Genomic DNA, 14575 nt, shown 5'->3' on the forward strand with positions numbered 1-14575 from the left:
TGAAATAATTCAGACACAAGTTTGATAGAAAAGATCAACAAAATTTAGTGGGAGATGGAGTATCTTAAATAATATAAATGGATCTAGCAAGTATTCGATGAAATAAAAATAACCGGAGAAGTGTAAGTAAATCTGAATACTACGGTCATATTAAAAATACAATTGGCATATAATATTACATGAAAGTGGAAGGTTAGAACATAAAGAAATTCGGATATGACGTCAGATGGTAAAAAGCTGGAACATAGAAGTCGGGAAGGTGCGACAATAATCACTTATAAAGAGTATGATAATGATATTTAATCAGACAATTCAGATCAGTGATATTATAGGAATAACTTTACCAAATAGTAAAAGAGAACCTTGATCCGTTTATATAAGTCTAATCTTAAGATTTAGGAAGAGCAATTTTTTAAGAAAAATGATGCCTTAAAAGGGAATCAAACTTTAGGAGCTACTGCATTCCTTTATTTAATCAAGGGATTAAAAAGGTTTTCATGTTCTTTGTAATTAGAAGATTAATCGTTCACATTAGAAAAATATTAGCCCCAAAGGCTTATTTGATGGACGCGACGAAAATAAGTTTTTGGTCTCCAAAGCAGGGGTAAAGTTTAAAAATAAATATTTTTTGTACTTGTAATTGAAAAAACAGTCACGGCTTCAAAAATCATTACAAAATAGCTAAATTTTTTATATCTATGAGAGTGTTATAAATTTCAAACTTATAAAGGTAAAACTTCATGATATAATTATGTGTGAAATTCAGGATATTTCATGTTTAAATTCGAAATTGGTGGCACTTTCATGATGTTTCCGCATAAAAAATGGTTACTTTTCAACAAACTTTCAAAGATTGGTTATTTTATAAAAGAAAAAGCCCAAATAATGGTTTACAATTTTCTCTCAGTTTTTACAAGATTAAGGAGAAAAAAGAAGAAGAAATTGTGTGTATTGCCTTAAAGAAATTTAAGGGACATTATCGTCACTGCAAAAGAAAGAGGCATCATATATTCTACGGAAAAGGTCCAAATATGCCCTTATACTATACGAAATTGAACACATTTGCCCTTCGTTAATACTTTAGCTCAAATATGCCCTTACCGTCACATAGTTGGTCCATATATGCCCTTAGAGTTACACAGTTGGCCCATATATGCCCTTTTCGAAACGGAATTCACCCAAACTAATTAGCTCTTTCGTTAATTGTATTAAATTGTATTACAAACACTATTTCCTTTTTATTAGTACTTTTTTTCTTTACATATCTCTTTTCTTTCTTCTTTTTTCTTTTCTTCTCTTTTTTTTTCTTTTTTCTTTCTCCCTTATCAGAGTTCCTCCATTACTGATGTCTTCTCCATTTTCGTCACCAATTTCATTTGACAAAACTCATAAATTCCAATTACTAAAAAAAATTCTCGCATAAGAATATTTTAATAGATCATATGTTTGTCAATTTTTAAATTTTTACTGAACATATATTTAGTTCTAAAAAATTTAACAAAGTAAGATTGAAATAATAATTATGTAACAAAAAACTCGAAAAATCCAACAAAACCGAACAATCCAAAACCGATATAATTGGTTTGGTTTGATTTTGATAAAAATCGAACCAAGTCGTCCCATGTACACCCCTAATTTACATAATTAATAAAAAAATAGAAAATGTCCAGCTGAAAAAAGATGAAAAAAGACTAACAACTCAAATTTATAACACTACAACTTGAACTCTAGGCTTTTAATCATTAAATTATCTTTCTGGAAACAATTTAAATATTTTGGTCTTTTGAGTATTGTTAAAGGTTGAGATGTTTTTATTATTTTAACGTTTAAACCATAATTTTTGGAATAATTTAATTTCATTCATTTAGAGGGCTAGTGAAATTGAAACTTGATTACCTTATGGGAGAATTTTCTTAGTAATTGGAATTCATGAGTTTTGTCAAGTGAAATTGGTGACGAAAATGGAGAAGACATCAGTAAAGGAGGAAACGGATAAGGGAGAAAAAAAAAGTGAAAAAAAAAGAGAAGAAAAGAAAAGAGAAGAAAGAAAAGAGAAAGGTAAAGAAAAAAGTACTAATAAAAAGGAAATAGTGTTTGTTATACGCTTTAATATAATTAACGAAAGAGCTAATTAGTTAGGGTGAATTCCGTTTCGAAAAGGCCATATATGGGCCAACTGTGTAACTCTAAGGTCATATATGGACCAACTATGTGACGGTAAGGGCATACTTGAGCTAAAGTATTAACGAAGGGTAATTGTGCTCAATTTTGTATAGTACAAGGGCATATTTGGACCGCAGAGTTTGCCAGATTAACAATCTCCACGTGATTTACAATGCTCTCTGCAGAGAAACACAATAGAAGTCAAGTAGAAGGAGATTACTTTTGTTGATATATCATCTGCATACTTGTGCACCAATTTATACAGATTACACTTGAGGAGTTCTACATATTTAACTTGAGGAGACCTACTTATTTAGTCCTATCTAGCTACAATACATACAAGTAAAGAGTCCTAGTGTAACTACTACAAGTAATAGAACAGACTCGATCACTGTCAATCACTAACTCTATCCATGATCCTTATTAGTGTCTTCAACACTTTCCTCCAAGAATATCCACTCCTAGCTTGCTCCGAAAAGTTACAAAATATTTCTTAGACACTGCCTTGGTATGAATGTATGCCAGCTGATCCTTTTATCGAATAAAGTGTGTGACAAGTTGTCCACTAGCTACCTTTGCTATCACAAAATGATAATCCATCTCTACAAGTTTTGTTCTGGATGTAAGATTGGATTTACTGTCATATACAATGCACTGAGATTATCACAAAACAAGACCGGAGTTGTCTTTAAGGACACACCAATATCTCTAAGAATATAAGTTATCTAAGTAACTCCAGTTGCAGTCGAGGCTAGTGCCTTATATTCAGCCTCAGCACTGGACTTTACCGCTGTATTCTGCTTCTTAGATTCCCAAGATATAATTTGCACCCAGATAAATTGTATACCATGTAGTTGACCTCCTTGTTGTGGCACATCTTCCCCAGTCTGCATCAGAGAAGGCATATAGCCTTAGAGGTGACCCTGCAAGCAGCCTGAGCCCATACTGAGTGGTTCCATTTACATACCAGAGAATCCTTTTTACAGCTTGAAGATGTTCACTATTTGAATTTTGCATGAACTGACTTGCTAGGTTCACATCATGTGATAAGTCAGGCCTGGTTATTGTGAGATATTAAAGGCTTCCTAAAATACTTTTGTATGCAAAGGCATCAACTGCTCCTGTAGCCTGTTGTAGTCCATGCTTTTGTGCCAATAGTGCACTGACTGCCTTAGCAAGAGCCATGCCAGTCTTTTTTAGAAATTCTGCAGCATACTTGCCTTGATTCAGATGAATACCTCCATTGAAGTATCTAACTTCTATACCTAGAAAGAAATGCAAAGGTCTAAGGTCTTTCATGGCAAACTCCTTTCCAAGACCTATAACTAACTCTACAATGAACTCAGAAGAGTTCCCTGTAACCACTATGTCATCCACACACAGAAGCAACAAGATTATTCCTCTCTTGCATTGTAGTACAAATAATGAAGAGTCTGCTCTACCACACTTAAAACCAAGGTGGAGTAGATAGAAACTAAACCTATCAAACCAGACCCCAAGTGCCTGCTTATGGCCATACAATACCCTTTTTAGAAAGCAAAAATGATTTGGGTTATTTGAATCAACAAAACTTGGGGGTTGGCTCATGTTGGCTTCCTCCTAAAAATGCCCATGTAGAAATACATTTTTGACATTAAGTGGACGTTTGGACATAAGAATTATAAAATTCTAAAAAAGTAATTCAAAAATTCAAGTAAAAATGGTACATTAAAAATTAGAGTTGTGTTTGGATATGAATACAATTTGGAGTTATTTTTTGAATTATTATAAGTAATTTGAAGTGAAAATTTTGAAAAACAGCTTTTTACAGTTTTTAAAATTTTCAAAAAATTCTGAAATTCAACTTCAAGTAAAATTTAAAATTTTTGTGCCCAAATACTTATTCCAAAATAAATTCAAAAAAAAAAAGTAAAACTATTCTTATGGCCAAACATGCCCTAAGTTGTCAGATGGGGCTGTGTAAACTGACTGCAACTAAGAGGATCACTCTTATGGTAGTTGCCTTGATCACAAGACCGAATGTCTCTTCAAAGTTAACTTCTTTTTGTTGAGAGTACCCCTTTACAACAAGCCTGGCTTTATACCTATCTATAGTGAAATCGACTTCACCTTGGTTTTAAAAACCCACTTTGAGCCAACTATATTCATGTGTGCAAGTTTTGGGACACACATCCAAGTCTTGTTCTTGTGTAATGCATCAATTTCCTCCTGCATTGTTGCATACCAGTAAGGAATTATGAGTACCTTGCTCTTGTGTGAGGTCATTTTCATCTGAGGGAGATGGCGCAGTATGTTGTGCTCACTATTAAACCATTTTGATAGATCAACTTCAAGTTGTATACCTTATGGATCATAAACTAAGATAGTTTGTTTACATCTCACAATATGAGCCCTTAACATATGCACTTGTCGTAGACTAACTTTCCAGGTCTTCGTTCTGCTCAGCACTACCATTGTCCTTACTAATTGTATTGTTCAAGTCTACATACTAGTCTTGATTAGAAAGATGACTGTCATGAGGAGTGTGGACATCAGTTGTATCATCAAGAACAACATAATCATGTCCTGCAACTGTATGAACATTAGTTGCATCATCATGAATAACATGATCATGTCATATATCTGTGTGTAACACTTCCTCTTAAGCAATTGTCTCCTCTGTTGTCTCAGCATTGTCCTGTAGATTAGGAAAAAACTCAAGAAAAGTGGCTAAGTAAGTCGAAGTATCAGTGTGAGACTGTTCAGGCTGCTCATGGGGAAATGCAACTTCATCAAATACCACATGCCTCGATATAAAGACCCTCATAAATGGTGGATGAAAACACATATATCCTTTGTGTAGGCTGTTGTAACCAATAAACACACATGGATATATTTTTGGTGAGAACTTATTTTGTCCCTTTACACAGGGATAACATCTGCAACCAAAGACCTTCAAGTTTTTATAATTTGGGGAAGCACCATATAACTTTATATAAGGGGTCTCATTTTTTAGAACTAATGAGGGTAGCATGTCCCGTCTATTTATCTTCCCATTTTTTTATTCTTCCTCTTTCTTCCTCCTCCCCTATCCCTCTTCTCTTCTACTCCCATCTTCTTTTTTCTCCTTTTTTTCTTTCGCCGAGTCTCACTACCCTAGCAGCAGCGGCAACAATGGGAGGCACCTTCTTTATCTTCTTCTCCCACCCTTTTCTTGCTTGTTGCTCGTTGAATTTATAGACCTATCAGCGGCCGCAAAAGTTTTTGTACAGAGGCAGCTTTTCGGCGATCCTAAGCAGGCGCGTGAGTCTCATGCGCGGGCAGCAAGAGGCGAGCGGCGCGTGGGAATTTCTAGAATATAGTTGTTGTTGGTCAGAATCATTTTTTTGGCATCTGTTTATATTCCAGGTTCTATCGTTCTTGCTTAGAATTTATAATCTCACTTGTTAATATCTTTGTTGTCTGCCTTTTACCCTTAACTATTGCATTTACTTCGGCTTGCTTACCTTTCTCTACCATTAGTTGAGTCACTGTATCTTTTGTATGCAACGTGTAGGGAGTGTTATAAGAACGCAAGGAAAGAGGCAAAATTATGGTGGCTAAGAATACAGCTTTTGAGCAATTGTATGAGAATCATGGGGGCAAAGGAGGTAATCGAAAGTTGTACGGGTTAGCCAAGATTAGGGAGAGAAAGGCTCGGAATTTGGATCAAGTGAGGTGCATCAAAGACGGAGAATGGTAAGGTATTGGTGGAAGTGGCATTTATCAGACGTAAATGGCATAAGTACTTACATAGACCCTTGAATGAGGAAAGGGACAGGAACATCGTGATGGAAGGGTTAGAAAACTCAAAGAGGCAAATAGATTTTGGGTTTTGTAGGCGTATTAAAAGCGAGGAGGTTGAGGGGGCAATGCAGAAGATGAGCAGGGGTAAGGCAACTGGGTCTGACGAGATCCCAATGGAATTTCATAAGGAAGTGGGTCGGTCAAGCTCGGAGTGGCTTACTGGTTTGTTTAATGTTATTTTCAGAATGAAGAAGATACCTGAAGATTGGCCATAGAGTTTGACGATCCCGTTGTATAAAAATAATGGTGATATCCAAAACTGTAACAACTATAGGGGTATCAAGCTGCTGAGTCACACTATAAAAGTTTGGGAGAGGGTGGTAGAGAGAAGGGTGCAGCGAAGTGTAACTATTTTCGAGAAACAGTTCGGCTTTATACTGGGACGGTCAACTACAGAATCCATTCACCTTGTGAGGAGATTGATGGAGCAGTATAGGGAGAGGAAGAAGGACTTGCATATGGTGTTTATTGACCTAGAGAAAGCCTATGATAAAGCATTGAGATAGGTCCTATGGAGATGTATGGAGGCTAGCGGTGTCCCGGTAGTGTACATAATGATGATTAAGGATATGTACGAGGGAGCAAAGACTCGGGTAAGGGCTGTAGGAGGAGACTTAGATCATTTCCTAGTAGAGATGTGGTTGCATCAGAGATCGCCTCTTAGCCTATTTTTGTTTGCCCTATCTTTGGATGTGTTGACACGACACATACAAGGGGAGGTTCCATAGTGTATGCTAATTGCTGATGACATAGCTTTGATTGACGAGATGCGAGGCGGAACGCTAGGTTAGATGTTTGGAGATAGACGATAGAGTCTAAAGATCTTAAGTTGAGTAGGACAAAAATTGAGTAATTGGAGTGCAAGTTCAGTGATGTGTTGCATGAAGCAGAAGTGAAAGTGAAGATTAATTCTCAAGCCACCCCCCAAAAAGATAGTTTCAAGTATCTTGGGTATATTATCCAAGAAAATTGGAGAGATTGACGAGGATGTTACTCAATCATATTAGAGCGGGACAGATAAAATAAAGGCTCACGACAAGGGTTTTGTGTGATAAGAATGTGCCACCTAGACTTAAGGGTAAGTTATACAAAGCGGTGGTTAGACCGACTATATTATATGGGGCTGAGTGCTGGCCCGTCAAGAAGTTCCATGTCTAGAAGATAAAATTAGCTGAAATGAGGATATTGAGATGGATTTATGAACATACCTGGAAAGACGGGATTAGGAATGAAGTTATTAAGGATAAGGTGGGAGTGACATCTGTGAAGGAAAAGTTGCAAAAATTGAGGCTAAGATGGTTCGGGTATGTGAAGATGAGAGACACAGATGCTCCAGTTATGAGGTATGAGAGATTGACCATGGCGGGTCTGAGGAAGGATAGAGGTAGGCCAAAGAAGTATTGGGGGGAGATAATTAGGCAGGATATGTCATTTCTTCAGCTTACCGAGAATAAGACCCACGATATGAAGATGTGAAGGTCGAGGATTAGGGTTGAAGGTTGATAGGTAGTAATGTATTTTTCCTAGGCTTACCAGTAGTACTAGGACTATTTCAGTTTTTTATTATTCATTGTTCTTTATTATTACAGGTTGTGTCATTCGTGTCCATTACCATATTACATTATTGATACTATTGTTTGTTGCTTCGTTGCTTTATTTTCATTGTTCTTTGAGTCGAGGGTCTATCGAAAATAACCTCTTTATCTTTATAATGTAATGGTGAGGTCCGCGTATACACTTTCTACCCCAGACCTCATTTATGAGATTACACTGGGTTCGTTATTGTTGTTGTTAATGAGTGTAGCATGTTTACTAAAAATACAACCATTAGAAAAGCTTCAACCCACAAAAACTGAGTCTTCTTAGCATGAAACAACATTATCAAGCCAGTTTCCACTATATATTTGTGTTTTCTCTCAGAAATTTCATTTTGTTCAGGGATATTAGGACAAGATATTCACCTAATAATTTTACATTTTTCCAATGCTTAACAAACTCACTACTGATGAATTCACCACCTCCATCACTTTGAAATTTTTTAATAGTCTTTGAAAACTCTCTTTGTACCATTTTCTGGAATTTAAGGAAGTTTTCAAAGAGCTCAAATTTTTTCTTCATGGGATAAAACCAGGTGTATCTTTTATTATCATCCACAAATATCACATAATATCTCAGAGAAGATTGACACTACTAGAAATTCGGCAAAAACCGACCAAAGTTGGTCGGTTTTTCAAAAAAAAAAAAAATTTACGAAACCGACCAACTTTGGTCAGTTTTCTTTGGTGCAAAAATACGAGAAACTATTTTTGAGTCCCGTAAAATTTATGTTTCAAGAAACCGACCAACTTTGGTCGGTTTTTCAATTAAAATAAATAAAAATTAATATTAAAAAATCTGACCAAAATTGGTCGGTTAATTCGGCGGGTCATTTAAAAAAACCGACCAACTTTGGTCGGTAATTTTACTTTTTAATAAAACCAACCAACTTTGGTCGGTTATTTTCGTGCGAAAATATAATTAAAGAGTATAAATCAAATAAAAGACAGTCTTAAAACAAAATGTACCAATGGTCTAGTGGTATATTAGTATTCTGCCACAGTACAGACCCCGGTTCGATTCCCAGATGGTGAATTTTTTATTACATAATTAAAATACCGACCAACTTTGGTCGGTAATTTCCAACCAACTTTGGTCGGTATTCCTTTCCGACCACAAAAATACCGTCCACATGTAAATGGTCGCGTTTTGATTGATTTTTGGCCATTACCGACCAACGTTTGTCAATTTTTACCGAATTTCTAGTAGTGTGAACAGAAGCTGGACCCCAGATATCATTATGAATTTTATGCAAAGTTCCCTTCTCAATTTTATTTCTCAATTCAAAAAGAAGCTTACAACTTTTTCCTAACTTGTAACTGGTACAAATAGTAGGCAATTTATTCCAACTTCTAATATCAATAGATTTATTGCTACTCAAAAACTTTAAAGACTTTAAACTAGGGTGCCCCAATCTAGAATGTTAAATACTATCTGTCTTCTTCCAATCCTGTGATGCAGTCAAGGCATAGATGTTGTTATCTTCTAATGCATATAGTCCTCCTCTCTTATCTCCCCTGGTCATTGGTTTCCCCGACTTCTTGTCCTTAACAAGAAAACCAGAATCATCAAACTCAAGAGTACAAAAATTGTCTACTGACAGAAGATTCTTTTTTATATTAGGAACAACAAGCATTTCCTTAACTTTCAATCCTGACTCCACGGTATTTCCCACATGTGTGATTGCTAATTGTGAGCTATCCCCCACGACTATCTTGCATGTTCCATTTGTAAGTCTGAAGGCTGGATAAATTCCCCGTTGAGTTGGTCATATGGAAAATTGCACTAGAATTCACATACATTGTATCATTCTCACCAGCAGTGTTTTGTAGATTAACAACTACTAAAGCTTATAGAAGATCTTCTGCATATTGATAGGAATAGTCCCACCTGTAAAAATATTTCAAGGCAGTAAGGTTATTTCTACCACAAATTTGACAAGCATCAGTGAAAACCTTTCCCTTTTCAGAATTTGTAGATTGCACAGTTTGATTATTCTGGTTAGTGTTGCCTTGACCAGTAGGCCTGAAACCTCTACCCCTTGAATTGAAGTTGTTGTTGCCTCTCTTCTGATTAAAGTTTCCTTGACCTCTACCTCTTTGTGCAGTAAATGCCATGTTGTAGTTTTGTTGAGGCATTTCTTTTTCTTCTTCTTCTTCTTCTCTTCTCTCATGTCAAAGCCTCTAAGTAGCATCACTGTCCTAAAAGTTCTATATTTAGGACCTGTTTCTCTGACAAAGTTAATAACTTTGTTGTCTTCATCAATTGGCTTATGTATGGATGCAAGTCCATCACAGATGCCCTTAAATTCCTTCATATATTCATCAAGAGTTTTTGTTCCCAACTTAATATTTTGCAACTGTTATTTAAGTTGGAACTCTTCGTCCTTAGTTGCTTGAAGGTAGGCTTCCTCTGAGCATTCCTACATCTCCTTGGGTGTTGAGTATCCTATAATAAGATATATGCTCTCTTTAGTCTTGGTTCCTGAAATCCAAGTCCTTAGAAATACATCCTTCTCCTCCTAGTCATCATCAACTGCTTTTCCACTACTGGCTTTAGCAGCCAATGCACTATCCCCTGCAGTAGCGAAATCACTTACATCAGGAATGCTTTCATTGATTACTTCTATGGCCTGCGTGAGTTGTAACATATGTGTTCTTCATATAAAATAATTAATGGGCTTAAGTTTGATTGGACAGGCAACAATAAGGTGATGTAGTGAAGATGTTGATAGTGACAAGGGGACATTAGAGGATGAGGTTGGGGCCTTTAGTTTTTAGTAGAAGGATCTGGGAAGGTTGTTGTGTGGCACATCTTACTACTACTCCGATACAATACTGAGAAATACAGTAGAATTCGAGTAGAAGGAGATTGCTTTTGTTGATATATCATTTACACACTTGTGAGCCAATTTATACAGATTATACTTGAGGAGTTCTATACATTTTGGAGTCCTATCTAAGCTACAATGCATGCAAATAAAGAGTCATAGTGTAACTGCTACAAGTAATAGAATAGACTCAATCATTATCAATCACTAACTCTATTCATGATCCTTATCAGTATCTTCAACACCCTCTTCTTATTATTTACCAGAAAATTAGATAGAAATAAATAATGGAAGGAATTAGACCAATTAGAAAATATAATTTTAGAGAAATAAGGTATACCCCTGATTCTCTTTTTACTTCCTCCTGAAAGGATTTAAAAATCACTAAAATGTCAAGGTTTAATTGATTATGAATCTTCACAGCTTATTATTCCTCTATACTTTCATGGCAATTCTCCACTGAACTATAACCAGTAGTGAAAATAAAAATGATCTCACATTTGATAAAGGTAAAAGTCCACCTATAAATTCACTTTTGAGTGTGCTTCCTTCCTTATCCAGTGACTGACCTTGTCGAAATAACTTAATTTGATTTCTTTTATGATATCGACGTTTATATCTTCCATATGAGTACTTGTTGTAACTTTGTTTTCAAACCGAAGAATGTTAGTTTAAGTGAATTAGTTATACTTAACTATGTTCAGTTATACAATTTTCTAAAAAGGGGTAATATCACATAGCTCCCCTTTAGGATCTAGAGGAGCTAGTGTGCGTGTTATCATTGTGGAACATTCAAATCAAATATGTGTGTGTTTTTATAATATAAAAAGTATTTATCTTGAATTTATTAATTCTACATCAGAGTTTTATATTTATTTGACTGTGCAGGAGATGAACAGACTCATGCACCCAACACTTTGAAATTCTGGATGTGAAATTCTAGGTTAGAATGGTGAAATTAGATAATTTATTAAAGCTTGTGTTTGCTTCTCTTTTCTCTTTATGTTTTATTTTTCATATGTCGTTGATTAATTTAAGTAAGAAGCATTTCTAGTAAGCATGATTGGTAGTTTGTTACTAGGAAATGTGATAGAATAGATGAGAATTTGCACATTTTACCAAAAATCTTAGGTTCGGTCTTGAAATATAAGATATTTCCTGTTTAATGGGCCTTGCTTGGTGCAAATTTATAGTAATCGAGCTAATAATCTTTAAATATTATATTACTCTAAAAAGGAAAAAGGTCCAAAATCTGCCCTGAACTTTGTGAAATGATTTTTTCTCCACTAATAGTTAGGATTGGATATACCTTTGACGTAAAAACAATAGGGGGCTAAATTTGTCCTTATTGACTAGAAAAAACTTTTTGACATGTTGGCTTTTTTACATGGGAAAATAACTAAATTAGTTGCTGATGATATAATATATATATATATATATATATATATATATATATATATATATATATATATATATATATATATATATTTGACCACCCATTTTTGCAGTCAACCTCTCTCAAACCCTCTATATCGATCACCACCATAACAATTGATTTTCTTCACTTTCGAAAGTACAACTCGAAGACCACCGTTACTCCTCCACTGTTTTTCACTCCTATGACATTCACAAAGAATACACAAAAGTTTCACTCAAAAGTTACCCTATTCGGATAATCTCTCTCATACAAAATATCATCTCGACCTCCATAATACTGCATATGATTTAGGAGCTGAATTTTGTATACCTATGATTTGTTTTAGAATAATGAGGTTGATGTTGTAGAACTCAGTTGAATAAATAAAATAAAATAAAAAGAGAAAGCTGGCAACAAGTTGCAACCAGAGACAAAACAAGTTGGCAACTTGCAAACTTGCAAATTGCAAAACCAGCGCATCTGATTGGTTAAAGAGGGTGGTTCTCTTCCTATATATAGAAACATTTGCTTCTCAGATCAAACACACCAAAATCGAGAGAAGCCAGAGAGAGTTAGAGAGAGTAATCCACAGATTGTAGTCTGTGAGATAAATGTTGAATGAGAGTAATATTGTAGTGAGGTGTTTAAAATAAAGAGTGTTTATTTCTTTCGAAATTGTAGTAGTCTCTTGACACTACCAAGTTGTAATATTATAGTGGTTTTATATTTTTCCACTCGGATATTATATTTTATCCCATTAAAAAAAAATTGGTGTCGTTGTTACTCTCTTGTGTTATTGTTATTTACTGTAGATATTATTCATGGGCGGGATATTATTTTTTCCAACAATGTGGTATCAAAGCCATGGCGAATAATGATCCGATGTCTTTTCAGTACCCCTGTCTCACAAAAGATAATTATGAGAAATGGTGTCTACGTATGAAAGTCATTCTTGGCTCTCAGGATGTATGGAAAATTGTAGATTGAGGGTATGCAAAACCCGGTAATGAGAAAGATCTGCCTCAAAATAAAAAAAATGTCTTGACAAAGACAAGGAAGAAGGATCAAAAAGCCCTCACGCTCATCCACCAATGTTTGGATGATGCTATGTTTGAGAAAGTGACAGATGCTATTACCTCAAAGGAAGCTTGAGAGATTTTACAAAAATATTTTCAAGGAGTTGACAAGGTGAGGAAGGTAAAACTTCAAACTCTAAGGGCTGATTTTGAAGTTTAAAAAATGAAAGAATCCGAATGCATTTCGGATTATTGTTCAAAAGTGAAGGCTGTTGTGAATCAATTAAGAAGATACAGGGAGGACATAGAAGATGTCCATGTGGTAGAAAAGATCATTCGCACTTTAACACCTAAATTTGATTTTGTGGTGTGTGCTATTGAGGAGTCTAAAGATTTAGACTCTATGATGGTGGAGAAATTGGAGGGTTCTTTATAAGCCCATGAAGAAAAGATCAAGAGGAGACAAGAAGTGTCATTGGAGAAACTTCTTAAAACTCAGGCATCCTTCAAGGATTATGTAGGTGAAAAGAGCTATCGAGGGAATGGACAGGGACGAGGTCGTGGCGGTCATGGAAGAGGAAGAAGTAATGGTAACAACTTAAATAATGAAGTTAAAATCCACCAAACATTCAGAGGTCGTGGCCGTGGATAAAGAGGAGGAAGAGGACGTGGCTACTACCAAGAAAATAATGGACAAAGGTATGACAAATTAAAAATTGAGTGTTATAATTGTCATAAATTTGGCCATTAATCTTGAGAATGTCGTAGCAATGTTGAAGAAAAAGCTAACCTTGTTGATGACAAGAAAGAAGAAGATGAACCAACGTTGTTGCTGGCACTCAAGGAGAAGACAGGGATGATTGTAGCTCGTGGTATTTGGACAATGGAGCAAGCAATCATATGTGTGGATGCATAGACAAGTTTGTGAAGATCAATAAAATGGTGAGAGGTAATGTGTCATTTGGAGATACCTCAAAGATTCAATTTGAAGGGATAGGTACGATTCTGATCTCCTGTAAAGATGGTAGTCACAAGCTAATTCAAGATATTTATTATGTGCCAAAATTATAAAGTAATATTTTGAGTTTGGGCCAACTTCTTGAAAAGGAATATGAAATCCACATAAACAATATGCATCTCTGGCTTAGAGATTCAAGTGGAATTCTAATTGCTAAAGTGCATATGGCAAAGAATAGATTATTTTCTCTGATTCTTCAAACAATTGATGTAAAGTGTTTGAAGGCTATTATGCAAGATGAATCATGGTGTTGGCACATGCGATTTGGGCACTTAAATTTTGAAGCACTCAAATCAATAGGAGAAAAGAACATGGTGCATAGGATACCATCAAGAAGACAAACTTCACACAATTGATTGGGATGGTTGATTGATGGTATCCTATGCAAGGAGGAGCTTTCCAAAGGAGTCCATGTCAAGATCAACCAAACCGCTTCAGCTTGTTCATACTGATGTGTGTGAACCAATCAATACACCTTCCTTTAGTAAAAGTAAATATTTATGCTCTTCATTGATAACTTTAGTAGAAAGACTTGGGTTTAATTCTTAAACCAAAAATCTGAAGCTTTTGCTGCTTTTAAAAATTCCAAAGTACTTGTGAAAAAAGAAAGTGGCTATGAAATAAAAGATTTAAGGTCCGATAGAGAAGGCGAATTCACTTCAAAAAAATTTAATGACTTTTGTCAATCTCATGGAATTCGTCGCTCTCTA

At 35.3% G+C, this 14575-nt stretch overlaps 1 protein-coding gene and 1 long non-coding RNA gene across 2 annotated transcripts in view; one reads left to right on the plus strand and one right to left on the minus strand.

Moving 5' to 3' along the window:
• The first annotated feature begins 5734 nt into the window (after positions 1-5734).
• On the plus strand, positions 5735-6203 carry LOC142178111 (uncharacterized). The gene is made up of 2 exons (XM_075247441.1): positions 5735-5880; positions 6023-6203. The coding sequence occupies exons 1-2, from the start codon at positions 5735-5737 to the stop codon at positions 6201-6203; spliced, it is 327 nt and encodes a 108-aa protein (XP_075103542.1).
• Positions 6204-8849: 2646 nt separating this feature from the next.
• LOC142178499 (uncharacterized) overlaps positions 8850-14575 on the minus strand; it is a 31725-nt gene continuing 25999 nt past the window's right edge. Inside the window, exon 4 of the long non-coding RNA XR_012706665.1 lies at positions 8850-10161. This is a non-coding gene — a long non-coding RNA (uncharacterized LOC142178499). The remainder of the gene's footprint in view (positions 10162-14575) is intronic.

This window comes from Nicotiana tabacum, chromosome 24, assembly GCF_000715075.1.
Source record: "Nicotiana tabacum cultivar K326 chromosome 24, ASM71507v2, whole genome shotgun sequence".
NCBI classification, from domain to species: Eukaryota; Viridiplantae; Streptophyta; class Magnoliopsida; order Solanales; family Solanaceae; genus Nicotiana; species Nicotiana tabacum.